The sequence below is a fragment of the Balaenoptera borealis genome, assembly GCF_965194805.1.
Source record: "Balaenoptera borealis genome assembly, chromosome: 1".
Classification (NCBI taxonomy): Eukaryota; Metazoa; Chordata; class Mammalia; order Artiodactyla; family Balaenopteridae; genus Balaenoptera; species Balaenoptera borealis.
The window spans coordinates 193,909,474-193,934,850 of NC_138860.1; the positions used below are offsets into that span (position 1 = coordinate 193,909,474).

At 65.3% G+C, this 25,377-nt stretch overlaps 1 protein-coding gene and 1 long non-coding RNA gene across 4 annotated transcripts; one reads left to right on the forward strand and one right to left on the reverse strand.

Annotated features, from left to right (window-relative positions):
- Positions 1–231: 231 nt before the first annotated feature.
- On the reverse strand, positions 232–1,611 carry LOC309629180. Its single transcript, XR_014244910.1, has 2 exons — positions 1,526–1,611; positions 232–1,054 (listed from the first exon to the last, which is right to left on the reverse strand). It is a non-coding gene; the product is annotated as an uncharacterized lncRNA (long non-coding RNA).
- Positions 1,612–13,097: 11,486 nt separating this feature from the next.
- On the forward strand, positions 13,098–25,076 carry LOC309629145 (uncharacterized protein). Of its 3 annotated transcripts, none has more exons than XM_082392858.1 (3): positions 13,098–13,524; positions 20,560–21,357; positions 21,714–25,076. In XM_082392858.1, the coding sequence occupies exon 3, from the start codon at positions 22,628–22,630 to the stop codon at positions 23,681–23,683; it is 1,056 nt and encodes a 351-aa protein (XP_082248984.1). In that variant the 5' UTR covers positions 13,098–13,524; positions 20,560–21,357; positions 21,714–22,627; the 3' UTR covers positions 23,684–25,076. The 3 variants fall into 3 exon arrangements, with proteins under 3 accessions (XP_082248984.1, XP_082248983.1, XP_082248985.1); XM_082392857.1 differs by lacking the exon at positions 13,098–13,524 and adding an exon at positions 17,827–18,941 and having other exon boundaries at positions 20,470–21,357; XM_082392859.1 differs by lacking the exon at positions 13,098–13,524 and having other exon boundaries at positions 17,827–20,624.
- Positions 25,077–25,377: the final 301 nt, after the last annotated feature.

The window sequence follows — 25,377 nt, forward strand, 5'->3', positions numbered from 1 at the left end:
CGCTGGGGCGGGGGTGGCCCGGAGCTGGCCTGTCTGCACGCAGGGCACAGCCGGAGCTGCGCGTCTGAGGCCAGGCCGCCATTCCCCGCCTCAGCCCTTTGCGGCGCCCTCCCCACACCAGAGGCCAGAGCAGGCCTCTCAGGAGGCTGGTGGCTTCCACGGGCTGTTTTGCCGTCTCCTAAATTCACCAAACAGATTTTGCAAATAAGGTATTTGCAAGTGATCAACATGTCTGAAAATGCACAGTAGACTGCGTCCATATTTTATGGTGTTTTGCATTTTCATAAATGGAAAACTTGTTTTGCCTGATTCAGCGTGCTGCCAATGGCTCTAACTCTGAAGCATTTCATCTGAGTTACTAGACAAAAGTAAAAGAAAACCAAACCGACCTATTTTTCTAGATGCTCAGCCTAAAAAGGCCTAAAATGCTGCCAGTGGATTAATTAAAACAGCCTATCCTTCTGCCCTAGAAGTTTCGTTCATCAGGAACAATGAACCCTATATTATGCCTCAGAGAGAGCTGGCCTTCTGTCACATCGAGGTTATCGTCTCCTGAACTTCAAAGCTGCTCAAGAAAGCCGGCGGCTGGGCTGTGAAAGCCGCTGTCGCGCCGCCTGGCTCGGCGCTGGGTGTGCTCCGCCGAGGCAGCGCGGCCGCCCTCCCAGGACAGGGTGCTCGCGTGGCTGCTGCAGAGGCTGCTATTTCGAGTTCAGGTGGAGGATCTTCAGAACAGACTTTGGACCTGACCCCAGTAACCGAGTCGTTGGCGGGGGCCGGCCTGCACCTCCTCCGAGCCGGTTCCGGCCTAGCTGGAGCCTCAGACGGGGGCAGGTGAGGAAGAGCACGAATCCGGGCCAGACCGGCTGCGGCCCGCGCTCCGGCCGTCACCAGCGTGGCCACTGGCGAAACCGAGCCCTGCCCGGGAGCGAACGCACAGACACCCACGGCCAGAGCACCCGCGTCTCGGGCCTTCCCGGCGCCCGGCTCCGGGCGGAAAGACACCTCAGGACCGGCACTTCGGTGGCTGACTCAGGAAAGGGCTTTCCAGAAGGTCCTGTGGCGGGCGGAAGGCGGGAACCCTCAGCTGGCAAGCCCAGGCTGCCCTCTGGCTGGGCGGGAAGACCCCCACCGGCCGGGGCTGGCCCTGCGGACGTGGCCTGCGCACCCTGACCGCCCTGGGCCGTGGGGTGGCTCCACGCCCCACGCCCCCGGCGCACCCGGCCCCGGGGCCCACCTTCTCGCAGAGGAAGGGCCCCCCTTCCCCGAGCCCTGGCCCCACCGGACGCTGCGGCCCAATGGGCCATTGCCACCGTCGCTCGCCCTCCTCCTCCCGGGGTGGGCGGCGCAGGGGCCCACGGTGCTGGGGGAGGCTCGCGGCCCAGGGCGGCCCCCTCAGGCTCCTCCACCTCCACCTCCCGCACTGACCTGCCCCGACAGGTTCTGGGCCTGGAGGAGGAGGGTGGGAGGCCGCTCCCACCCCTGCCTGCGGCCCGAGCCCAGCCCCGTCCCTGCACCTGGGACCCACCGGGCCTGTGCACGGACGCCAGGGAAGCCTTGGTGCTGGTCGCCCCGAGTACCTGTCAGCCCCTGGTCCGCGGCCTGGGCGCCCAGGTCTGGCTTCGGCCCGACCTGCCCACAACCAAGATGGGACGCCTGCTGCCTGGGGAGACCCGCGGCCCGCCGCCCTCTTCGGAGACTCCGCACAAAGGAACCCGAGGTCCACGCGTGTGCAGTGGACGGCTCGCCGGGCCTTTGGGGAAAGTGCTGAGAGCGACTGGGAACAATGGAGGTGGCGCGGGGCAGGGCAGGGAAGAGGCAGCGAGGCCCCGGCTCGCCTTACATGTAGGGCCTCCCCCCTCCCCACGCAGGTGCCTGCTCCGGGCCGACCAATCTCCACTCCTGGCGGCCGACAGGTGTGTCCCCCGGGCTCCCATAGGCCGGCAGGGAGGCAGCTAGTGACGCAGCGGCAGGGCGGGCGCCGGGCCTGCACACATTCCTGCCCCCGCCTCGCCCGACTCGCCCGCCCGCCGGGCCAGGTTGAACAAACACCAGGGCAGGGGCTGCAGTGGAGCGTGTGAGCTGGTGGCGGGACGGCGGCAGCAGCTCCTGTCCAGGCGCTGGGCGTGGCCTCGCTGGACCAGGGAGGGAGTGGAAGGGGGTCACGCCCTGCACCCCTGCTTGCCGCCCGGTGGCCCCAGCGACGCCCCTGCCCCTTGGGGCTGCGGCCTCCCAGTGACAAAGGGCAGAGGCTGGACCTGACCCCTCAGCTCCAGGCCCCCAGCCCCAGTCGTGATGGCAGCGGAGGGTCTGCTTTGCATGGATCTCTCAGAATCCTGCTCCTGCGTGCCCCCAGCCCCACCCCTGTGGGCAGGTGGCCCCAGAATCAGGTCATGTGTCACACTGACCCACACGCTGGGGGAGCCAGGCTGCCGGGAAGGGGGCCCCACTGCAGGGTTGGGGGCCTGTCTGGCGACCGAGGCCTCGGCAGCCCCTGGGACCCCCATTTGGGAACCCCTGGACTAGGGATGCAAGGTTTTGTGATGGGGTTTGGAAGGGCCTGGGGGCCCGTGGCCACGGGGTGGGAGGGACAGGGCCCCAGTCCAGCAGGACACATCCTGAGGATTTCATGCTTGTTCCCTGCTCCTGACAAAAGCGCCTGTAATGAAACGACTGTGATCCCAGTAATTAGCCCGACCAGCGGAGAGATCCCATAGGGCCAACTACTTTCCGTAACGAACCCGGCAGCTGTGCTGGAAACTCACAGCGACAAGGGCTGTCCCTGGGCTACCGGCACTTGGCCTCACTCCACCCTGGGAGCTGGGCTCTGTGGCCCAGAGGCTGTCCTCCAAGGATGGACGAGGCCAGATGGCTGAGTCACCGCTGCAGAAATCTCCAGGGGGTGCAGCCGCACAACTCCAGGGGGCGCCGTGCCCACCACACGGGGGACCCAGAGGAGGTACGGCCCCCAGGAGCCTCCGTGGGCCTGGATCACTGTGGTCACGGTGGGGGAACCAGAAATCCGCCACGGGCCCCTGGAGAGGGGCAGGGCATCTGGAAGCCAGTCCTGGGAGCATCGGTGACCTCTAACCCGCCAGCCCTCCAGCCCCCAGCCCCTCCTTGGGATTGTTAGGACGCCCGCCCACCCCGATGCCCACTCAGGTGTCCGCGTTTGTGTGGCGGTGGGGCAGGACACAGGTCTCCGGTGGGGACCACATTCTGGGGAGACTGAGGCACTGCCATTGGCTGGGAGTGGGAGGAGGGGCTGCTGGCGCTGACCCCCTCCTCAGGCTCACACCCTGCCCTCCTCGCGCTGCCTGGGCCGGCGGGGGCGGGGGGACGCGTCCGAACCACGGGGCTTAGCCCAGAGATGTCAGGCTGGGGCTGATGCGCACGGTGTCGCCAGACTTCAGAAGCTCCCAGGAGGACGAGGGGCGACCAGAGGGAGCCGTGGCCAGTGGCCGCTGAGCCCCGAGGGCCGGGACGCAGTGGGGACCAAAGGGGCCCTGCTCAGCTCTGCCAGGAAGGAGCATGAGCTGGTGTCAAGGAAGGGGGACGGACGTGGGAGGAGCCCCCGCCCCTGGAAGGGGGGCGACCGAGGGGCCGACTGACCGATCGCCTGGCCTGAGGCAGAAGTAAACCTCTGAGTTTCTGGCCGGCGTGGGCTGCCTGTGGCTCTGATCCTCTTGTCACCAGGTGGGGACACTTTCCCACCAGTTCAGACACTCACGCTGACTCAGAGACACCTGGGCACAGTCTGTGTCTGTCTCACTCGAAGCTAAAAGGCCACACGGTTTTCTGTGGGAGTTTCTTGAGGCTGCTCTACCAGGCAGCCGCCTGGGGGCGAGGGAGACCCCCCTGCCATAGACAATTATTTCGGGAAACTTGAGGTCCCGGCGGGAGGCCACCCCAGCTGACCAGAGCTGTGCCGCTGAGGCCTGCTCTTAGCCCAGGGTCGGAAAGGTCAGGAAGCAGCTGAGCTTTGCCCATGTGCAGCGTGGCCCGGGAGCGAGTGCCCCGGGAGCGAGTGCCCCCAGCAAGCGAAAGCCATTTTGACCGTCTCCTCTGGTGCATCACTTTGAAGAGGACGATTCTGGTCTGGCTGACCGCCCACCCCTGACCTTGCAGTGACCACTCAGCGCTCTCCTTGCCTGTTCTGCCTAAGTCTCGAGTAGAAGAAAAATGACCCAGGGCAAGACTGGGCCCTGTGCTGGCGGGATGACCGAGGGGGTCTTGGCAGGGTTTGCATGCGTCCCATCCCCCGGTTTCCAACGAATGATCAGTTGAGATCTTCCCTTTGCCCCTATAGTCGTTGCAGGCAGCCCCCACCAGCCCAGGCTGGGTTCAAGGACGCTCTGGCGCCTCTGAGCTCTGATGATGGCCACCTCGAGGCCCTGAGCTGGGGCCGTCACTCCTAGCGGAGCAGCTGTGGCTGCAGCAGGACCTGGCTCCTGCCCTGTGCAGAGGCCCTGGTCCCTCTGAGGCAGCACCCTGACCCTGCAAGGATAGATGTGGTCAAGGGGGTCAGCGGGGCGGGGCCTCTGCCCTCCTCCAAGGGGAGAGGTGTGCTGGTCCTACTGGCCAGGGAGAGGCAGGCACCCAAGCCCTGAAGGGTCAGCGTGGGGCTGTCCCCACAGCACACCAGACCCATGTCATCCCAGCCCGGCGGGCAGCAGCTGCACTGGGTGCCAGGATCACTGGAGAAACCAGTGGCCACCAGACAAATGTTCCAGCCTGGCCCACCTGCTGGGTGCAGATGTTGTCATGGCAGCAGGAGGGGGCGGGGCCAGCGAGACAGGCTCTCCAGGGACAGGGAGGCCCGAACTGGGAGGGGTGACAAAAGCCCCCCACACACACTTGGGGACGCAGTCAGGCTGGTGGTAGAGCTCGTGGTGAGCTAGCCCCCAGCCCCTCAGCCCTGCCTGGGGCTGAGTCCTCCCTGGGCGGGGCAGGCGAGACAAAGGGCCATTGTGCTGTGGCTCCCGGCTACTTCCGGCATGGCGGCCATCTGGGCGCAGGCTCTCCACACCCCCAGGGCTCAGCCTCAGGCCTCGGTGCCAAGGGATGGCCTTCCTGCTGGGACAGTGCTGGGGCAGGGGGAGGGCCCTGGAGCGCCCCCTGCCCCCCCCATCCCGCCCCAGCCTTGGACTTAGCTCTCAGCCAGCTCTGGGCTCCTAGGGGACACAAGCTCCGAGTCGCCTCACCGGTCCCTGCACTTCCAGTTGGGACAGGCCATGTCTCCTCTGCACAGGCCGTGGATTTTCTGCAGGCTCCTCAGGCCCACCTCCTTGCAAGCAGAGCAAACACCTGGGGCAGGTGTGGCTAGACATTGGGGCTGCCGGTTAGCCCCATGTGGGCCTGCTTGGGCGGCTGTCCCTGGGATCAGCACCCCCCATGGCGGGGGACAAGCTCTGTCGCTCACCCGTCCCTGGCCCTCCACCGAGTCAAGGGTGTTGCCCTGGACTGGGGAGGGGCCGTGGCTAATTTTGCCTTTGGCCACTGCAGTTGGCACTGCCCTAGATGACAGGCAGCTTCGTGTCAGGAAACTGGGAGAAAGGTCTAGTCACAGGTCCAGCAGGGCAGGACCCTGGTGTTTGGGGTTCGGACTTGGAGGTTCTGCCCAGGAAGAGGGCTCTCCCCATGGGGCACCCACTCTGTCTCCTCGGGGACACCCCTGCCCACACTGAGGTGTCTGATGCAGCAGAGACCCCCTCCCACGTCGGCAGGAAGGCCGTGCAGGGGCCGCTGTGTTCCAGGGTGGGGCTGGGGCTGCAGCGCCTGCACCCCTGGACCTGCTCTCCGGTCGCTTCCTGCCCCTGATCTGTGGGGCCAGGTGTCTCCTTGCCCAGGCCGTTCCCTCCCACTGTGCTGACAGGTGAGCACAGCCTGGGCCTGGTGCAGGAGGCTGGGCCCTGCCATAATTAACTGCTGCACAGAGAGCGGACACTCTTTCACCGGCCTTTTGATCTCTCTTTCCACCCCTTCTGGCCTCAGCTCCTCCCACCTGGCCCAAGGGCACAGGACCTGTTGGTCGCCCCCAGCTCAGGGTGAAAGGGTTCAAGCCAGGAAGCTTGGCCCGCTCTCACTGCAGGTCCCTCCTCGGCTGCACCGAGCTGCCCTGGGGGCCTGGTGGTGCCCACGGGCAGGGTTAGGGGTAGCCCAGTTAGTCCCAGGTTAGCTGGGACTTCTCTCTGGCCCTCCTGGATGTGTCCTGGCCCCCTCGTCCCCGCCTCCCCGCCCTGGGCCACGCTTTCAGACCCCAGCGCTCAGGCAGGGCCTGGCGGCAACACCCGCAGGCCGTGCCAGTGCTGTGGCATGCTCCTGCGCCCGGATTCGGCCTTGACCTTGACCCCCTGCGCCTGAGACCTGGAAGCATCTGTGTTGTCTGAAGGCCTGTCTCCCTGAGGGACACACCTGGTCACAGTGTCCAGAAAACACTGGGCCAGAAGTCTGAAACCCTGCGTCCATTATTCTTAGACATGTTGAGGCCCCCAGAGGCCTCTAGGGGCCAAATCCAGTGGTCAGCCCTTTGGACCTCCTTGGCCAGCTTGTCAGCAGCTGGTCACTCTGCTCGTAGAGCCTCTGTCCGACTCGACCACCTGAGACCAAGGCACCCTGGGAGCCAGTGGGTGGGGTTCTGGTGCTGTGGGGATGGAGGGAGCAGGTATACCCTGTTGGGGTCTACAGCTAGGGAGGACCCAGAACTGTGGAGTTCGAAAGTATTTGAAATTAAAATATAAGGCAATAAAAAAGTCCTGCTGGTGGAAAAACCCCAGCCGGGTGAGCGAGGCCCTGTCGCCTGGTGATGTGAGAGCAGGTGCCCCGACGTGACGTGATGAGAAGGGCGGCGCCTCCACGGGTCCTCCCCAAGCCCCTGACCCCAGTCTAAGCGTGAGAAAAACATCAGACAAACCCTAACAGAGGGGCCGTTGACCAACACCTGGCCAGCACTCCTGCACACGGCCAAGGTCACAAAAACAAAGGGCATCTGAGGGCTGTCGCAGCCAGAGGAGCCCGAGGACACATGACGACTGAATGTCATGTGGGGTCCCGGGTGTGAAGAGGACACGAGGGGAAACTGAGGAAACCCGAGTGAGGTGGGGCTTGAGCTCGTGGAAACGTGCCTACGTGGGATCACTGTGACACTGACAGCGGGGAAAGCTGGCTGTAGGCCTACGGGAATTTGCAATGGCTCTGCACATCTGAAACTATTGGAAATAAAGCTGGCCAGGCAGGAGGGCAAGCCCTGGGAGCAGGCCCTGGAGGGGACAGATTTGGGGAGCCGGGAGGCCCTTCAGCCGGGGGCCCCAGGTGTCAGGCTGAGCGCACAGGTGTTGCCTGCAGATTCCGGTGGAGCAGACGGGCCAGGACCCACCCCAGGTGCCACAGGCCCCGTCCTCCAACACACCGTGAGCTATGAGGATCTGGACCAGGGCACCTGCACACCAAACCAAGGGCCCTTCCAAGGATGTGCAGGGACCTCAGGGCCGTGGGCGCTTAGTAAGAGCTGTGTGCCAATGCTCCTGGGCCTCAGGGGTTCACAGGCATCCATTTGAGGGGCTCTGGCCAGAAGCAGAGCTGCAGGGTGGGCTCTGGCAGGGCAATCTCGGCACAGAGGGAAATGACTCAGGCAAACTCCACGGGCGGTGCTGCCCCTGCAGCCGCCTGGGCCCTGCATGCCTCCTCTCACCTCTGACCTCTGGGAGGTCCAGAGGGAACTCTGGAGACGAGGCCTGATGCGGGCATCTGCCTACGGGCTCCCATGCACCCCTCGCCCAGAGGCTCCGAGCAAAGCCCGGCCCAGGGTCTGAGGGCCTGCGGGTGGCCCTTTTGTCCTGGGAGAGCTGACCACAGAGCTGGGGCCTTGTCTGGACCCCCTGGAGGGGCAGCAAGGGGCGTCCTACCCACCTCCCCCAAAGCCCCACAGATCAGGACCCCTAGGAGCCCCCAGGTCAGAGAGGCTGGGGCGGGGCCCTGGCGGGGTGGGGCCCGACCCCACGGCTAGGAAGACCAGCTGACCCCAGCCTCGTGACGTCCAACCCTTCCCAGCCTCCTCTCTGCTTGGCCCTTGTTTCTAACTGCCTGCTGGCTTGGCCGGCCAGGTGGGGGATCCGCCTCTACCAGAGGCCTCTCATTGTCCGGCAAGGCTGTGTCCAGCAGGCCCCGGGCACTGAGGGCCCCAAGCGGAGCCAGGCTGAGGGGCTGCTGGGCCCTCAGTGACGCCTCCTTCCGGCTCCTCTGGCCCTGACCGCGCAGGTGAGGCCAGTGCCCTTGGGCAGGTGGGGACGCTCTGTGGGCTCACAGGGGCCCTGGGGAGGGGTCAGGGCCCGAGAGCCGGCTCTCGCTGTGCTGTTGGTTGGTGGTGATGGCCGCGCAGGGCCCTGGGGGGACAGGCCACGGCTTGAGCCTGCCCTGCCAGCACTGAGAGGCTTCAGGCTGATGCCAGGAACCTGGCAGGCAGCCCCCTGCCCTCTCCTGGCCTGCGGGGCCCATGCTTGGCCCGCCCTGGCCTGGGGTCCAGCCCTCATAGCGGGGGCGGGCCCAGTGACTCAGCAGACCCCAGGAAGAAACAGAGAGCCTGGGGGCAGTGGGGCCCTTGGCGCTGGGGCTGGAATGACCTGGGCACCTGCATTCGCTGCCCATGGGGTGTGGCCGGCCTGAGGTCACGCCCTTACCTCAGGAGACCGGAAGCTCAGCCCCAGCTGCCCCACCCTCGGCCAAAGCCAGAGATGCCGAACGTCACTGTCTCCCAGAGAGCCCACTTCCATGGGCGTCAGCCCCAAGCCCAGCACTCACGAAAGGAGGGGTGGCCCTTTCCTCTTGGCCCCTCCCCAGAGGCTAGCACTGACAGCGGCCCCCATCTGCCGGGTGCAACAGGGGGCCTCGGACCCAGGGGTGGCCTGGCTGGGGAGCCCCAGGCCTCCGCCCATGTCCCTCTGCCGGCCCTGCAGGAACCCTCTGGAAAAGGGCCACAGCCCTCCCTCTCGGCAGATCCACCGAGGCCCCCGTTTCTCCACCGTTCAGCAGGGCCTGGAGCGGGGGGGGTGGGGGGTGCCCCTGCAGCCCCAGCTCCATCGCCAGCCGTCCAGCACACGCTTGGCCTCCTTCGGGATCTCAGACCAGGCCCCAGGCCTCATCCTCGTTCCAGGTGGGGGAGTGCCAGATGCCCTCCTCACAGCCTGGGGGCCACTGCAGCCCCCAAACCAACGTCTTTACTCTTTCACATGGAGCCCCAGGCTCCCTGGCCACCCGCAGCCTGACCCCAACATGGCAGCCTGGCCCCCCAGCCGCCAAGGCCCGCTCCTGCCTGGGCCTCCCTCCCCGCTTCCATTCAGCTTCCGGGGCCCTCGGGTCATGCCCACCCCCGTCTCTGGATGCCTTTAGCCCAGACTGAACGTGGCGCCTCCGAGGCCACGCGGTGTCAGTTCCTGGATGGTGTCAGTGGCGGCCTCTCGCTCCCTGCTTCCCGCCAAGGGTCCCGACGCCTTACCTGCGCGACAGTGCCCTCAGAGCTCCCCGCAGCTCCCCGCTGCCGCACCTCCCCACCCCACCGGGCACAGGCCTGCTGAGCCCCGGGGAGGGCCCAGCACTGTCTGGGGTCTTGTTTGGTTCAGTCTTTCCTTCCTGGCATTTTTACCCTTTTTATTTAGAAATAACTCCAAACTTACAGAAAAGTGGCAAGTACAATACAAATCAGTCAGCTTGGGTGACTGTAGCCAATGGCCACAGCCGGGGCAGCGTAGACAGACACTGTTCCTCACAGAACCGGGGCTGGGAGGCCCAAGGCCCAGGTGCCGGCAGATCCGGCCTCTGGTGAGGGCCCTTCCCGGCCTGCAGACGGCCGCCTTCTCGTGGTCCTGCTGGCCTTGCCTTGGTGTGTGAGCAGGGAGGGGGGTCTCTGTCTTCCTCTTGTTATCAGGGCACCGATCCCCTCATGGGCCCCCTCACCCTGATCACCTCCCCGAGGCCCCACCTGCAGACAACATCACGCTGGGGGTCAAGGCTTCGACACAAGGATTCGGGGGGCACAGCCCACAGCAAATACCGTTTCTTTCTTCTAGGACATTCGAGAGAGAGTTGCTAGCTGGACACCCCTCACCCCTGACACTTGTGTCTTTGTCTGATGAACAAGGACCCCCCCAAAACACAGCCGCTGAGCCCAGGAAGTCCCATCGCCCCGCCCCGTGTCCTCTGCCTCTGCCGTGTCTAATAGACACTAACCTTCCTGGACCTGCCCCCCACGGCCCCACCCTGTGTCCATCAGGAGCCCCCCGGTCCCCTGGACTCTGCCGCCCCAGCCCTGGGAGTGCTGGCTGTGCCTTTGCAGCGCCCCGGCCCCAGCACCGTCCGCTCTGACTGCTGCCGTCTCTCCTGGGTCAGCGCCACGGCCCCGCTGCCCCTGCATCTGCCCTTGCAGGCCGCCGGCCCAGCGGAGTCGAGACACACCGGCCCCTGCCCCCCGCCAGCGCCCACCCCCCCGGGGCCCCTCACGCCCACCCTGGGCGTCTCTGCCCCACGTGACCTCTCAGTGCGGCCTCGGCACCTGCTGCCTGGAGCCCGGCCCGCACCCCACCCGGCAGCCGCACCCAGACGGCGTTCGTCAGTTATGTGCCCCGTGGGATGTGGGTCTGGCCTCATTCACGGCTAACCAGGCGCCTGGGCGCGGCTGCCCCCATGGGTGGGCAGGTGACGGCTGAGTGAGTGAGTGACGCCGGAGTTCCCACCGCTTCGAGGGGACACGCAAAGCTGCGCAGGCCCAGCTTCGGGCCGGAGCACACGGGATGGGAGGGTGGGTCTTTGCGCCCCTCCCCCGCTGGCGCCAGGTGCCAGGGACGGTCTTGGTATTTCCCCACAAGGTGAAGCGACAGCGAGCATCCAAGGCCGACTTTCCACTAGGGCTGGCTTTACTTAAAAGCGGCCTTGGACTTCCGGCCTCTCCCACAGGCTGGGCTTCCCGGCTCTGGCCCCACAGGGCAGGCGGGGTCAGGAGACAGAGTCCCCCCTCTGAGGCGGGCAGGGATGGGGTGGGCACCTGGGAAGGGCCCTGGATCGTGAGGGACGCTTGCCCCTCCTGGCGCCCACACTCCAGTGGCCCCACCACCCACGGGGGCCACTTTGCCTCCTGGGGAGCCTGAGAGAGGCACACCCCCCCCCTTCTCCCACCGCCCCACTCCGCTCTGCTCCCCACCCCTCGCCGGGCCGGGCGGCCACACCCAGGCCAGCAGGATGGGCGGCAGCGTTTGTGCAGGTGGTTCTGATTTGCGTCCCAAATCATCAGCTGCAGCCACCATTAGCATCTAATTTGCATGAAAATTCTCAGATTCGGGGGAGAGGGTGGGGGCTCCAGAGCCAGGGTGGACTGATGATGGGGGAGCTTGCCCACCAGCCCCCGGACAGCGGGGAGGGCGGTGGGCTCCTAGGGGACGTCTGCCTCCCTCGTCCCCTCACTGCTCTGAATGGGGTCCCGGGCCAGCAGGACCCCCGCCTGGACTGGTGCTGGCCCAGGAGCTCCCCAGCTGTGCCCGTAGGGGTCTGCAGCCTCCTTGGCGTCCAGCCTCTGGTCCTTGCCTGGCTCAGCCCACGTGGCTGCCAGCAGTGCAGACTCTCCCCTCTCACCCTGACCCACCCTCTCGAGCGGAAGTCAGAGCCCCGAGCGCCCGCCGTTTGCAGCCCAGGCCCCACTGCCCGCTCCGTCTGGCTCTACCCGACCCTCGTCCCGCCCCAGCCATGGCCTTCTGGGGGATTTCCTGGACGGTGGACACGCTGCCCTTCCTCTGGGAGGGTCCCCTTCTCTCTCCCTGTTAGCTCCCTACCCCCAGCAGGCTGCAGGCCCCACGAGCCCACTGTCCCCAGCGCCGGCGGGAAGTGAGGGCTCGGAAATCCTGGTCAGAGGAAGGAGGGGGAGGTCAGGTGAGGTCAGCAAGAAGGTCAGGAGGGGGTCAGGAGGAGGTCAGGTGAGGTCAGCAAGAGGGTCAGGAGGGGGTCGGGGTGAAGGTCAGTGAGGTCAGCAAGAAGGTCAAGGAGGGGTCAGTCAGGGTCAGCAAGGGGATCATTCTGGGTTGTGCAGCCCCCCGTCCTCCATCCCTTCTCTGGGGTCCCACCTGGGAACCCCTCTTTCCCGTTCCCGGGTGGCCCCTTGGCTGTTTCTGCCCTGTTCTCCCTGCAGGGGCCTGTTCTACGGGGTCTCCTCTTAGGGGCAGAACGGACAGTGCAGGGGGAGAGACTGGATGCACCGAGCCTCATCCTGTGCCCTGAGTCACAGTCAGGTGTGGCCCTGGGGGCGGGGGTGCTGGCGGCTGGCGTAGAAGGGGCATGGGGTCGGTGGGGTGACCTCCAGGGAGGAGGGAGGGCAGGGAGCCACGTGTGCAGTGGGGTGAGGCCCCCTTCAACTTTCTGGGCGCCCTTTGGGGAGCAGCTGCCCCGAGCCAGGGGAGGGTCCTGGAGCCACGCCACCTCTGCCCACAAATGCCCGTCTGTGGCCCCTTCTGCCTGGAGGGGGACAGAGCGGGGCCGTCAGAGCCAGACCCTGGGCCGTGCCACCAGGAGGGCGGTGCCACCGGGCAGGGGCTGGTGACGGGGAGTGAGACCCTGGGCCTCTTCTGCTTCTGGGCCCTGGATGCTGGGTCCGGCTACGGGAAGTTTGAGAGGTCTCTAAGGGGTTAGTGGACGCGGGGGAAGTTGTTCTAGAGCCAGCCTGTAGCTTGGCCCTGCCCCTGACTGAGTTTGAGCGGCTGCCTCACAGAGGACAGAGAGGGAACCGTCCAGAAGCCTTGCATTTAGCAGCTTGGGCGGCAGCAGGGGAGGAGGGGCCGCTATGGCGATCCCGAGGGAGGCCGAGCCCAGCCCGCGAGGCGGGGGCCCTCACAGCCCTGGAAGCCCGGGCAGCTCTGGCCTGGGCCCGGGGGCCCGGGTGTGCTGGGCGGGGCGCATCCCCGGCCTCAGGGGCTGCCAGGGCCCTTGTGGGGCGGCCTGTCTGAAGCACCCCAGTCACCAGGAGAGACAGGCACCAGCTGGGCTGTTGCCACGGCGGGGAGGGCTCTGCTGGTCGCCTTCAGCCTCCGGGGAGGGAGGCTCCTGCTGGCAGGGCCTGAGCCCGCCGGGGGGCCGGGGCGCAGCCAGGCTCCTTCTGCACCTGCAGGCCCTTGGGGCCCCGCTGAGCTGCCCCAGGGCCCTGGACCAGCCGCCCTCGCTGGGCCCCCTCCCACGGGGGCAGTGAGTTAACAAGGCCACTGGGCCCGCTCATCCCCTCCGCCTGGGTAATTGGTCTCCAAAGGCAGGGAAGTGTCACCGAGATGCCCGGGGCCGCCTCGGGGGATGGGGCTCAAGAAAAATTACACCCCTATTTTTCCACTCGCTGGAGTCTAATTGTGCTCTGGGGCCGCCCACCTGGCACTGAGCGGGTTTGTTTGGAAGATGCACGGGAGGGAAGACTGGCTTCCCTGTTTCCAGGGCAAAGGCGGTCTTCTGAGCCCAGGGATCATTCAGGGGGTCCCTGAAACAGAAATGGTGGGGGGCAGCCGCCACGGGGTGGGTCGTGGGGAGGGACCCATGCAGCCCCCGGGTCCTAGTCTGATGGGATTGGGTGGGGGCGTGTTTCGCAAGGGAGCTTGTTTTTTTAATGGAGGTGAAGTTCACATAAGATGAACAGCTTCGGAGTGGGCGGTTCCGGGGCACTTCGTGCATTCGCAGCGTTGTGCGGCCACCACCTGCATCCAGTTCCTGAGCCCTGAAGGAAAACCCACCAGGTAGCCCTGCAGCCTGGGGACCACCACGGTGCCTCCGTTTCCTGGACTCGTGGTCTGGACACGTCCCGTCCCCATCAATGGACCCCACGTGCCCACAGCTCAGTTTGGTCCCTCTCCTCCACCCCATGCTGTTGAAGGCTCCAGCAGGAGACCCCCGCCTGCCCTTTGGGCCAGACGGCTGGCGACGCGGCATCCCCTCACCCGCCGCTTGTTCATGGTCTGGGCCCCGACGCCCATGGTCAGTAGAGGAGGCAGCGAGGAGCCTGCAAGGGCCGTGGTGGGGTCTGCAGGGCGCCCCGAGAGCGAGGGGTCCCCGCGTGGATGGGGCCGGTGGGGCGACTGAGAGGGGAGCGGGCAGGGTTGGGGGAAACAAGGTCCCAGCTTTGGGCAAGTAAGTGCGAGGTGATGGTGAGACAGGTCAGCTGGGGCCAGGGCGGGAAGTGGGTCTGTGGGCCTGGAAGCCAGGTGAGGCCTGCAAGGCCGGCCAGCTGACCCCGAGGTGTTGGTGGCTGGAGGGTCAGCTCCCGTAAGATTCATGGGCATCAGACCTAGTCGGTGAGGAGTCCACTCCCCTGGACACGAGAGCCCAGACCCCTCGCTGGACACGGGGAGGGGCACCGAAAGCTGGGACCCCCAAATGTGCGACAGCAGTTGGGAAAGAATCTCTTGGTTGATATTTTAAGAAAGATGCTGAGAGGTCTGATGACAAGGACCAAGGCTGCTGAGGCTCCTTCCCTGGTGGACGCGACTCGGCTTAAATCTGCGGCCAGCGGCCCGGAGGGGATGGGGTGGTGGCAGGGCGGGGGTGGGGACAGGGAGGTGGGGGCTGGGGGGCCGGGGCAATGGAGCACAGGAGCCTGGCCGCACTAGGTCTGGGTCTGGCCTGTTCCGAGACACTCAGGAACTCTAGCCCCGGATTCGAGCATCACTGGTGGGCCCGGGTCTGGGATGTAGGAGCTGGGGAAGGGACAGCCCTGGCCAGGACAGGCCAGCAACGTTACGGGGGGTGGGGGGAGGCAGAGATGGCCCCGGCAGGGAGGTGGGGGGAGCGGGAGGGGCCTGGCAGCATCTGAGGACAGCACCGAGCGGGGGGAGGAAGCCGGGGCCAGGCCAGGAGGGGGAGGAAGGTCACTGTGACCTTGGAGAGGGTGCGGGCTGAGCAGCAGCAGGGAGGAGACTGACGGGGCGGGGGGGGCGGGGGGGGCAGGCCGAGAGGGGGCAGGAGTTGGAAGGGCCTCTGAGGTGGGGGGGTTAAAGACGACGGGGTGGGAGAGTGGGGTCCCCAGGAGGCCCCCGAACAGGCCCAGTGGGGCTCCCTCGCAGGAGCATGGCGTTCACCCCGAGGGATGGCTTGGGCCTGATCACATGAGGAGGAGGCTGCCGGATGGCGTTTCCTGCAGCCACCGTCGGTCAGCCGTCGGAGCTGAGATGGTGCCGGGAGGGGCGGGCACAGGTGGGGCCTGGGGACCAGGGGCAAACCCGACAGAAGCCGTGGGAGGGTGGGGTCCCCCCGAGGGGCAGCCAGGGTCCTGTGCTCCTGAGGCCGCGACCACGCTGTGGGGAGCAGCACGGACTGACCCTGAGGGGCAGTGAGCTGCGGGTAGTGGGGTGCCTTGCAGGCTGCAGCCCGGGAGGCCAGGCCTGGGGGGCGAGCAGGGCACTGGGGTCCGAGGGCCCAGTGGAGAGACCCCCGTGGGTGCAGCAAGTGATGAGAGGGTGTGGGAAGGCCCCTTCGGACGGGGCTGGACGCTCGGCCCACGGAGGTGAGGATGGGGGAGGGGGCGGTGGACGCGGTGAGAGCCCTTTGGGAGAACTGCACGGGTGGGGGGCCCAGGAAGAGGCAGGCCGGGGGAGGGGGTGTGCCAGCACTCAGCTCTGGACATGGAGGCCTTCGGGGGGCAGGGGGGAGGGTACAGTTGGAGGGAGACGCTGGGGGTGCTTTGATGATGGCGATGGGCCCGTGTCCTGCTCGGCCCGAAGGAGCAGGTGGGCTGGGTGGTGCCCCAAGTCCCCGCTGGCGGTGGACCCCGCCCCCTCCCCGAGGTCCAGGCGCAGTCTGAGGGGCAACGCAGGGCCCTGCCTGGCACCACGCCTCGGGGACCCAGGCGCACGGGCCTTCACACCCCAAGCCAGCGCGGCTCCTTACGTCCTCTGCGGCCCCACCTGTTTCTGCCAGCATCCACGGCGCCCCCAGCCTTGGGGCAGGGCCGGGGCAGGGCCCAGGGATGCAGGAGCCTCTGGAAGACCCTCCACCCACTCGGTCTGGTTGTTTACTGGCCCGTGGGGGCTGCCCCTGGAGCCTGGTGCCACAGGGCTCCTGTCTGGGTGGGGCGGGGCTGGATGCCAAAGTAACGTCCCGGGCTGCAGAGAACAAAGCCGGGCGGGGCACGATGCCTGCTGGCCTGTGCTGGGGGCCCAGTGTGGCCCCACCGGCTCCAGAACCATGGGAGCAAAGCACAGAGGTGTCTCACTGTCATTGCCACCGTGAAATGCCGCAGCGAGGCGTGGGGACCCGCGAGCTGCTGATAAAGCTGCACTGGAGCCAGCGGGCAGGCTGGCAGGGAGCGTGGACTTCAGGACAATGTTACACCTCGTGGGCAAAACGCTCACAAAATCTAAACGTGCAGCCGGCTCCACACTCCTGCGCCTGCCGTTGGCTGCAAGGGCGACTGGGAAGGGGCTTCGAGACACGGTTCAACCTTCAGCTGCCGGATTCCATCCGGGCTCCGGGTCTTTCAGGGGAAAAGAATCTGGGGATTCTCCACCCCTCCTCCCGGCCCGCCCACGGCCCAGGAGGGTCCCTGTGTCCACGAGATGACACGAGTCACCCCAGGACACTGACCTGTCCCACCCTTCCCCACATGGCTGTGCCTCCCCCCGGGAGCTTCCCCCCTCAGGTCTCACCCTACAGACTCCCAGAGCCTCCCCCGAGTGGGGTGGCTGTGCCCCCAGCCCCCGCCCGGCTGAGCCTGGCCCCGGGCTCTGCCTTGTCGGGGAGAAGCCACTGTGACCACAGCCAGGGGCACCCAGGTCCCCTTTGTGGGCGCCAGGCACTGCACCTCATTTCCTGAGAGCGCCGGGGGGTGGGCCAGAGGGGGGGCCGCTGCCAGCCCTCCTTCGCTCTGCTGCTCAGAGCCGGGCTCCTTGCCCTCCATCCTCACAGTCAGATGCGGGGGTCCTGCCTCTCAGGGGGTCTAGCACCCCGTGAGGAGAGAGCCCCAGCAGGAGGGGAGAGGCCGCACCCCTGTGCCCCCCCAGGGAGTACATGGCCCCCACCCCCATCATCACACATCCATGGAAGGGGTCTCCTCCACCCCACTGGGGTCTGAGTCACCTGTCCTGCCCTCTGAGGGATGGGCTCTCACCCCCGGCTGCTGCCCCAGACCCCTTGGGGAATCGACCTATTTCTTGCATCTGGTCACCCCGGGGTCTTCGGTGGCAGGTGCAGGTATACACAGGAGTGCACTTGGGCCCCAGCGTCCCGTGGACGGACCCAGAGAGCACCTCTGAGGGGCTCGTCTGGGGTTCCGTGGTCCTGATCCGACGCTGTGTTGACGGCGCTCAGGCCTGGGGTGCAGGCGGTGGAGCCAAGGCTGCACACCGGTGTGTGACACAAGTGTGTCAACTCAGGGAGGCTCATGAGGGTAGGTGCACGTGGGGGTGTCCCCGGGGCATCCCCCTCGGGTGTTCGAGTGTAACGGCCAAGGAGAAGTGGATGTGTGGTGTTCGGGGTCGAGGGTTGGACCACGACGCATCAGAGGTGCCGGGCAGAGGGGGGTCCACCTGGCACGAGCCTCTGCGTTCCTATCCTGTTTGCAAAGTGACAGTTTTCCTCAGAGGTCCCCAGAGGAGACCAGCTCAGGCCCTGGCGCCTTGGGCAGGGGTCTGCCAGGGTGGGAGGGGTGCCGGCCTGAGGGCTTAGGGATTGCCCTGGCCTGGGAACGGGTGCTGCGGGGAGGGCGGGGCGCTGAGCTGGGGCCGCATGAGACGCTTCCTGGAGGAGCCTGCGGCACCAGGACGGACCCCGGGGCCAGCGCGGGGGTGGGGGGTGGGGCAGAACCAGCCGAGACAAGCCTGGAGGGAAAGGCAGTGTGGGGGCATTCGCCCGAGTCCAGGAGGACAGGCCAGTGGCCCCAGCAGAGACCGGAAACAGACCCACAGGGTGTGGGATTTCATGCAGGAAGAAGGGGGGTGGTAAACGGCGGTGGAGGGGGGGAGATAGAAGAAAGGACAGACCTAGAGGAGCTGAGACGCCTCGTTTCCCGCAGTCCCCACCCCTCCTCCCACCCCTTCCTCTGCCTTTTGTCTTTTCAAAAGCAGATCCCAGCTGAGGGCCAGAGCCGGAAGCAAAAAGCAGCCCTAAGTGAAGGGGGTTCACGTCCTGAAAGCCCAGAGCTTTTGGGTTCCGCCCAAAGCCTTTTATTGTTACACAGGTTGGTGAATAGAAACAAAGCACATCTCTATCGAAAAGCAAAGCATCTAAATTCGAATTGGTGGCTCCTGCCGTCTTAGATCACGCTGCCCGCGGGCTCTCTTGACCTCAGGCCGGTGGCCACCACACCGGCACCCTGAGCTCTAGGACGCACCCTCCCCAGGACCACCCTCCCCACGGCCGCCCACACTCAGGATGGTGCTGACCCAAAGCCGGACACACCCGTGAGAACAGCTGGGTAGTGAGTAGGCTTCCCGACTGGCAGGCCCCAGGCAGGGCCGCCCCTGGACCCTCTAGACGTCGGGAGGCACCCCGTCCTCCATCTGTCCGTCCAGTCACACTGGAGCCCAGCTTTTGGCTGCTGTTCTGTCCCTCCCCTCAAAAGCGCAGGCCCAGCCCCACTGTCCTGGACTTTGGGGACCAGCACGTATTTAATCTGACGAAAAGGACATTGACATTGACAAATGCCACCATCTCTCAGCCCACATGTTACAGAGCAAACAACATGTTCACAGTGGGGGGCACGCGGTCTTAGGACAAAGGATGCTGCCTTTAAGGGGCACAAGTTTAAACTCAGCTTCCTGGAAAAGCAGGTGCGCTACACTGCCCAGGAGCCCCGGTGAGCGAGGGGCGGCAGCTGTGGGTCTCCAGACCTGCGGCCAGCACCTCCCTCCCCCGCGCCCCCTCGTCCTCTGAATCCTCTGCTCTGTCTTCTCACTGCCGTCAGGAGTGGACGAGGTTGCCGGATGTCCAGCGTGTGATGGAAGGTAGGAAACAGTCAGGGAGGGTTTCCTGAAGGGGTCGACCTGGGGTGGGGGGAGGAGGGGTCGTGCCCTGTTTCTGGAGAAGGTGGAGGCTGAAAGGAGCCGGTGGCTTAGTCAGGTGGAGCCTCGGGTGAGAACGACCGCCCGGCCGGGCGAGAGCATGCAAGAGCCCCATCCTGGTGAGACCTTTCTCTCTGGGAGGCTTCAGTGGGGCTGCCCAGCCCCTGGTCCTGAGGGCTGAATGAGACGGGCATCCAGGACGGGGCCGGGAGCGTCTGCAGCGCGCTGTCACCCGGCCGCCAGCCACAGTTGCACACCCCTCTGTGTGCGTGTGTGCGTGTGTGCACGAGGCTGTGCGTGGGGAATGTGGGATTGTGGGTGTGTGACCGAAGCGTGTGTGTGGATGGGGAGCGTGAGGAACCCAGAGGAGGAAGCAGGCAGAGTCACTGGGAAGGGACAGGAGGAGGGGCCCCTGACCCCTGACCCCCTGGGGGTGTGGGCTGTGCCCAGAGGGCACCGAGAGCCTCAGGAGACCCCACCCCCTTCCCCCTAATGCCTGCGGCCACTCGTCCCAAAGGCTTCCCTTGACTCCTGTGACAGCAGAGTCTGGACCTCCCCAGGTCACAGTGGTTTGAACCTGGGCCCAGTGGTGGCTGTGCTACACCCCTGGGGTGGGCCACGCGGGGCTGGAGGGGTCCTGTCTCCAAGAAGCCCCCGTGGTCCCCAGACCCCCTGGGAGATGCTCCTACAGTCAGGCTCAGGGTGTCCCGTGCGCCTGGGACCCTCCCGAGGTCCCAGCAGGACCCACGGCTCTGGACACTGGAGAGGGCCAGGGGGCCCAGGGCCTGTGAGGGGCCCCAGGATCCACAGAGGGCTGGGAAGGGGGGCGGAGGGGGAGCCAGGACACTCCACCAGCAAAGCCCCTTCAACCTAAAGGTCTGACCTTTTCTGGGAACCCTCTCCGAGACTGACTTGGTGACGGGGCCAAAAGGATGGTCCCCGAGGAGCCAGTGTTTGCTTGCCCTGCTCCAAGCCCCCTGCGGTTCACGGGTGCGGGGCTGCGCTCGAGGGAGGGGCCTCGCAGGGGTTGGGGAGAACCTCGGCCGCTCAGAAGTCCCCTTCCCCTCCCGCCCCTCCTGCGCGCCGTCCGGAGCCTGAGCGGAGACCCAGCCCCGCCCCCGCACCTGGGCACCTGGGCACCTGGCTGGGCTCGGGTTTCCTTACACAAAGCTCCCCGCCCAGCCGCGCCCTCCCTACCCTGGGAGGGGCGCTTTCCACAGGGAGGCCACCGCAGGGCGCTTGCTCCCGCCCGCATTGTTCACCAGCAGGACCACCGAGGGGCAGGCCCGGGTGGGGGTGGCAGACGGCTGCTCGGCCAGGGCTCGGGTGCAGCTCCACTATCCCCACTGAGGGCGCGTGGCCGGGCGCCCAGGGCAAAGCACCGCTGGCCCCGCTGGCCTCTGCCCCCACTGCTCTGCCCCACCCCAGGGAAGGGTTAAGCCGGCCTGGCCGACCGCACCTTTGTTTGCAGATCTGCACCTGCGCTCCAATCCACCCGGCAAAGGAAGGCGGGACTGCATGCATCCCACCAGAAAAAGGACCCTCTCCTGTCTTCCCACAGGCCTTGCCCGGGTGGGGACCCCCAGGGACCAGAGCCCCGGCACCACCTCCAACCTGCCGTGGAAGGTGGGCGTCTATCTGCTTACGTCAGAGCAGTTCAAAGTTCTGTGTTTCCATTCTACCTTGGGGCAGGTTGGGGTGCTTGCCCAGAGGCCTCCCCCCATGCTGCCAGGAGCCCCGGGGTCGAGCTGCATCCCGAGAGCTGAGGGCCCCACCCCGTGCTCTGTCCTTGGGCGTGACCAGAGCCGCCTCTAGGGAGAAACCCCGCTCAGTGAGGCCTGGAGCTCAGACGTTGCTTCTGAGGCTTCAGGCTGACCGTCCCCCCAGGCCCCAGCCCCCCAGGACGCAGCAGCCCCTCCACACCGCCTTCCCAGTGAGACCACGGCTGAGCTCGCCCTTCTCTGCCAGGTGGTCGCAACTGCCCAACACCCGCCAACCGGCCCAGCCAGCGGCCCCGCAGTCCTCCACTCACCGCCCCCCAAACACTCAGCCCAGAGCCCTCCAGGGCCACCTCCTCCACCCCCCGCGTCTCCGGCCCCCCACCCCCGATTCTCAGAGCGCAGCTGGCCCCTCCCCCGCCATAGGCCGAGGGCTGCAGTGGCCCCCCCACCTCAGCCCCTTTCCTGGGGGAGAGCTCTGCCCACACGAACGTGGGTCCTGCCGCAGGCCCCTGCTGTAGCTGCCTCCTCCGGGGGCTCTGTGTGGCCACGGTCTGGACACCTGCTCAGCAGGACACTGGGAAACGCTGGCACCTGCCCACGGAGGACCTGGGGTCCTGTAGGCACCTCCGCAGGACAGGGTGAGACCCCGTGGCCCGAAGCCTGCCTGCCTGTGTGGGGCGCAGTGCTGGGGCCCCTTGCTCCCTCGAGGTCACCTTGCCTGCTGGGGACCACGTGTGACGTCCCGGGGGGCCCAGTGGCCCCTCTGGTGTTAACAGGACGTGAGGAATGGCTTGCTGGTGTGTCCTGGTTTTGGTGGAGGGGGATGGGTGGGGAGGGAGGGGGAGCCGGCCGGAGGGGTCGGGGGTGCCCACCGTGGCCCTGGAAGGGGAGCGGGCTGCGGGCGGTGAGGCGGTGGCCCCGTGCGGTTCACACCAGGCCTCTCTCTCAGGAGGGAGAGAAGACGTCAGCCCTCCCGACCCCTCGTTTCTCACAGGTGAGGGAACCCACAGCCAAGACGGGCACCGTGATCACACTGTTCCTTTGCGAGAAAACAGAACACCAATTCCACATTCTAGGACACCTCCCCTCCCCAGACCACCCACCCACTGGCTCGCACTCCAGAAACCGCTGGGCTCGTCCATACAGACTGGGGACAGATCTACCCTGTGCCAAACCCCTTCATGGACAGACAGACACCCTGGCCGTCCCTGAGCTCCTGCTTCTGACCCCGGCACAGACCCGACGGGCCAGACGGAAAGGGCTGCTCCTGGGGGCAGGTTTCTCGTTAAAGGGCCCGTCCAGGGTTACTCCTTGGGGAGGAGGGAGCATGAGTGGTCCTGCTGGCTGCTCCCCCGCGCTGCCTGGGAACGGAGACCACGTCCAGAGTATGACCTAGTCCCCTGGGGCAGCTGGCCTGGTGCTGGCGTCCACTGAAGATCCAGGCTGGCGGGGAGGCCCGCACGCTGGCCGGCTCCCAGCCCTTCACAAGCCTCCCTGTGGAATGGAGCAAATGACACCCACCCAGGTGGGTGTGTCATCCTCACAGTGACCCCACTAGGGACGGACACACCGGGGGCCAAAGCGAGGAGACAGGCACCATGGAAACCCAGGGACAGACCACGGCACCCACCGGGACCTCAAAGAGTGATGAGGGCCCCCACCGGGCACCACGGACAGACCAGGGCCTCAACCAGGACACATGGACAGACCAGGGCTTCCACCAGGACCCCATGGACAGATCAGGGCCTCCACCAGGACCCCAAGGACAGACCAGAGCCAACTGGGAACCCACGGACAGACCAGCCGCCACCAGGACCCAAGAGACAGGCCAGTCCCCACGGGGACCCCACAGACAGACTAGTCACCACCGGGACCTGACGAAGAGACCAGGGCCGCCACCGGGACCCCATGGACAGACCAGGGCCCCCACCGGGACCCCACAGAGAGATTGGGACCCCACAGACAGGCCAGTCCCCACCGGGAGCCAACAGACAGAACAGGGCCCCCACCAGGACCCCACAGCCAGAACAGGGCCCCCACCGGGATCCCAAGGACAGGCCAGCCCCACTGGGACCCCAGAGACAGACCAGTCCCCACCAGGACCCCACGGACAGACCAGGGCCCCCACCGGGACCCAAAAGTCAGACCAGGGCCCACACCGGGACCCCACACACTGACCAGGGCCCCCAATGGGACCCCACAGACAGAGCAGAGCCCCCACCGGGACCCCACAACAGTCCAGGGCCCCCACCGGGACGCCACAGACAGACCAGGGCCCCCACCAGGACACCAAAGACAGACCAGGGCCACCACGGGGATCCCACAGACAGACCAGGACCCCCACCGGGACCCAACAGACAGACCAGGGCCCCCACCGGAACCCCACAGACAGACCATGGCCCCCACCAGGACCCCACAGACAGACCAGGGCCCCCACAGGGATCCCACAATCTGACCAGGGCCCCCACCAGGACCCCACGGACAGACCAGGGCCCCCACCGGAATCCCACAGACCAACAAGCCCCCACCGGGACCCCATTGACAGACCAGGGCCCCCACAGGGACCCAAGGAGAGACCAGGGTCCCCACCTGGACCCCACGACAGATCAGCCCCCCCTGGGACCCTACAGACAGGCCAGTCCCCACCATGACCTCACAGACAGACCAGGGACCCCACCGGGATACCCAGGTAAACAAGCCAGCACTGAGACAGCACGGTGCTACCAGGGCCCCCACCGGGACCCCACAAACAGACCAGGGCCCCATCGGACTCCACGGGAAGACCAGGGCCCCCACCGGGACCCCAGAGACAGACCAGTCCCCACCGGGACCCCACAGCCAGACCAGGGCCCCCACCGTGACCCCACGTACAGACCAGCCCCCACTGGGACCCCACGCAGAGACCAGGGCCTCCACCTCGGTCACCTCTTGGACCCCATGCATCTGCCCTCTCTCTTCTTGTAAATGGCATTTTAATGTATTTGTTCTTCACAGAGACACGTGTGCCCAAATCATTTCGCGTGACCGTGTGGGTGGCCCATACTGCCCCCTCCCTCTACCAATGTCCCGAGTCCCCAGGTGTCACTCCAACTCGCTTTCCTCTGTGTTTTCTCCTTGTGCACAAAACTCGATACTTACATGTAGAACATGAGCACGTGTGATCTGCAGCGTATGCTTCTGTAACTATGGATTTTTACTGGGGCCTTTGCAAGAATGACGGGTTGTATAAACGTCCCACTTCTCACCTGTGTCTTGACACCTCCAGGCCACCTGGACGCCTTCCCTCCTTGGAGGGGCTGCACACTAACCCCCTGTTGTGCTGAGCTGTGTTTCCCCAGATTCATATGTTGAAACTCTGACCCCCAGAACCTCGGAATGTGACTGTGTTTGGAGATGGGGCCTTTACAGAGGGGATTAAGGTAAAATGAGGCCGATGGGGTGAGCTCTGATCCAATCTGACTGGTGTCCCTATAAGAAGAGGAGATCAGGACACAGACCCCGGGAGGACATGGGGAGACAGCCCTCTGCACTCGGAGGAGAGAGGCCTCACAAGAACCCTGATCTCAGACTTCCAGCCTCCAGGACTGGGAGGAAACTAACTTCTATTGTATAAGCCCCGGGTCTGTGGCACTCTGTTACGGGCACCCCAGGCCAACTGCACACCCGGCGCTCACTCTGCACCCACCACGCCAAGAGAGGCCACGAGGTGCCGCAGGATCACCCCTGCTTGGTGTCCTTGAAGGCATCCCGCAGAGTCGGGATTTGCAGATGCTTCTAATCGTGTGATGTGACCAGACGGCCTAGCCCTGAGCTCTTCTACAAGTGAGAGCCAGCTCCCCATGCTCCGGCCCCTCCAGTGATACGTGCTTTTGCTTTTTCATTTTTGCCAGTGTGACGTATCCCCAGCAATATCTCACCTCTGAAGAAGCCAGGTGCCCTCCCCAGGCCCCCTTCTGGCAGGTGCACGGCCCCTGCTGCCTAGGGTTCTCTGAGGCCTCCTGGGAGGTCACCCTTGGGGCGGTGACCCATACTGAGGTGGGGTAGATTGGCCTGCTCCCTGCTCCCTGAGGCCGTCTCCCGAGAGCCCTCTCCACATGCCTCTCGCACAAGGACCCCGTCCCAGGCTCTGCTCCTTGGACACTGATCCGGTGTCCGCGATTCTCGCTTCCCTGACGCCAGCGAATCTGGACGTTCCCAAGTCTAACAGCTCCTGGATTTGCTCAGTGGATTGCCCGGTCACAGGCTTCATCCATCTTTCCGCAGAGTTTCTTGTCTTTTTCTTGACAGTTTATAAGTTCTTAATATAATATTTATTTTAACCATGTGTCACATACATTAAAATATTTTCTCAAATTGATGATTTGTCTGCTGACTTTGCTTATGGATTATTTTGCTACGTTCAAGTTTTAACTTTGATATAGTAAGTGTAACTGTAAGGAAATAGGGGAAAAATCTATTTACTGCAGTTCTCCAGGCAGAGTCTGTACAAGGAGAAGAAAACTTTAAAAAACCCCACACAACTATTATCGATCTCCTCAAAGAGACAAGAGAAAGTATTATGATCACGGAAAAAGATCAGAATGCTTTAGAAATAAATATTCAAACATGAACCTCAATAAAGGAGTTGTAAAGTAAAGCTGAAAGACCCAGAAAAGGAG

Excerpts from the sequence above, each read along its gene's own strand:
- LOC309629145 (XM_082392858.1), top strand. The coding sequence starts at position 22,628 with ATGGACAGACCAGGGCCCCCACCGGGACCCCACAGAGAGATTGGGACC.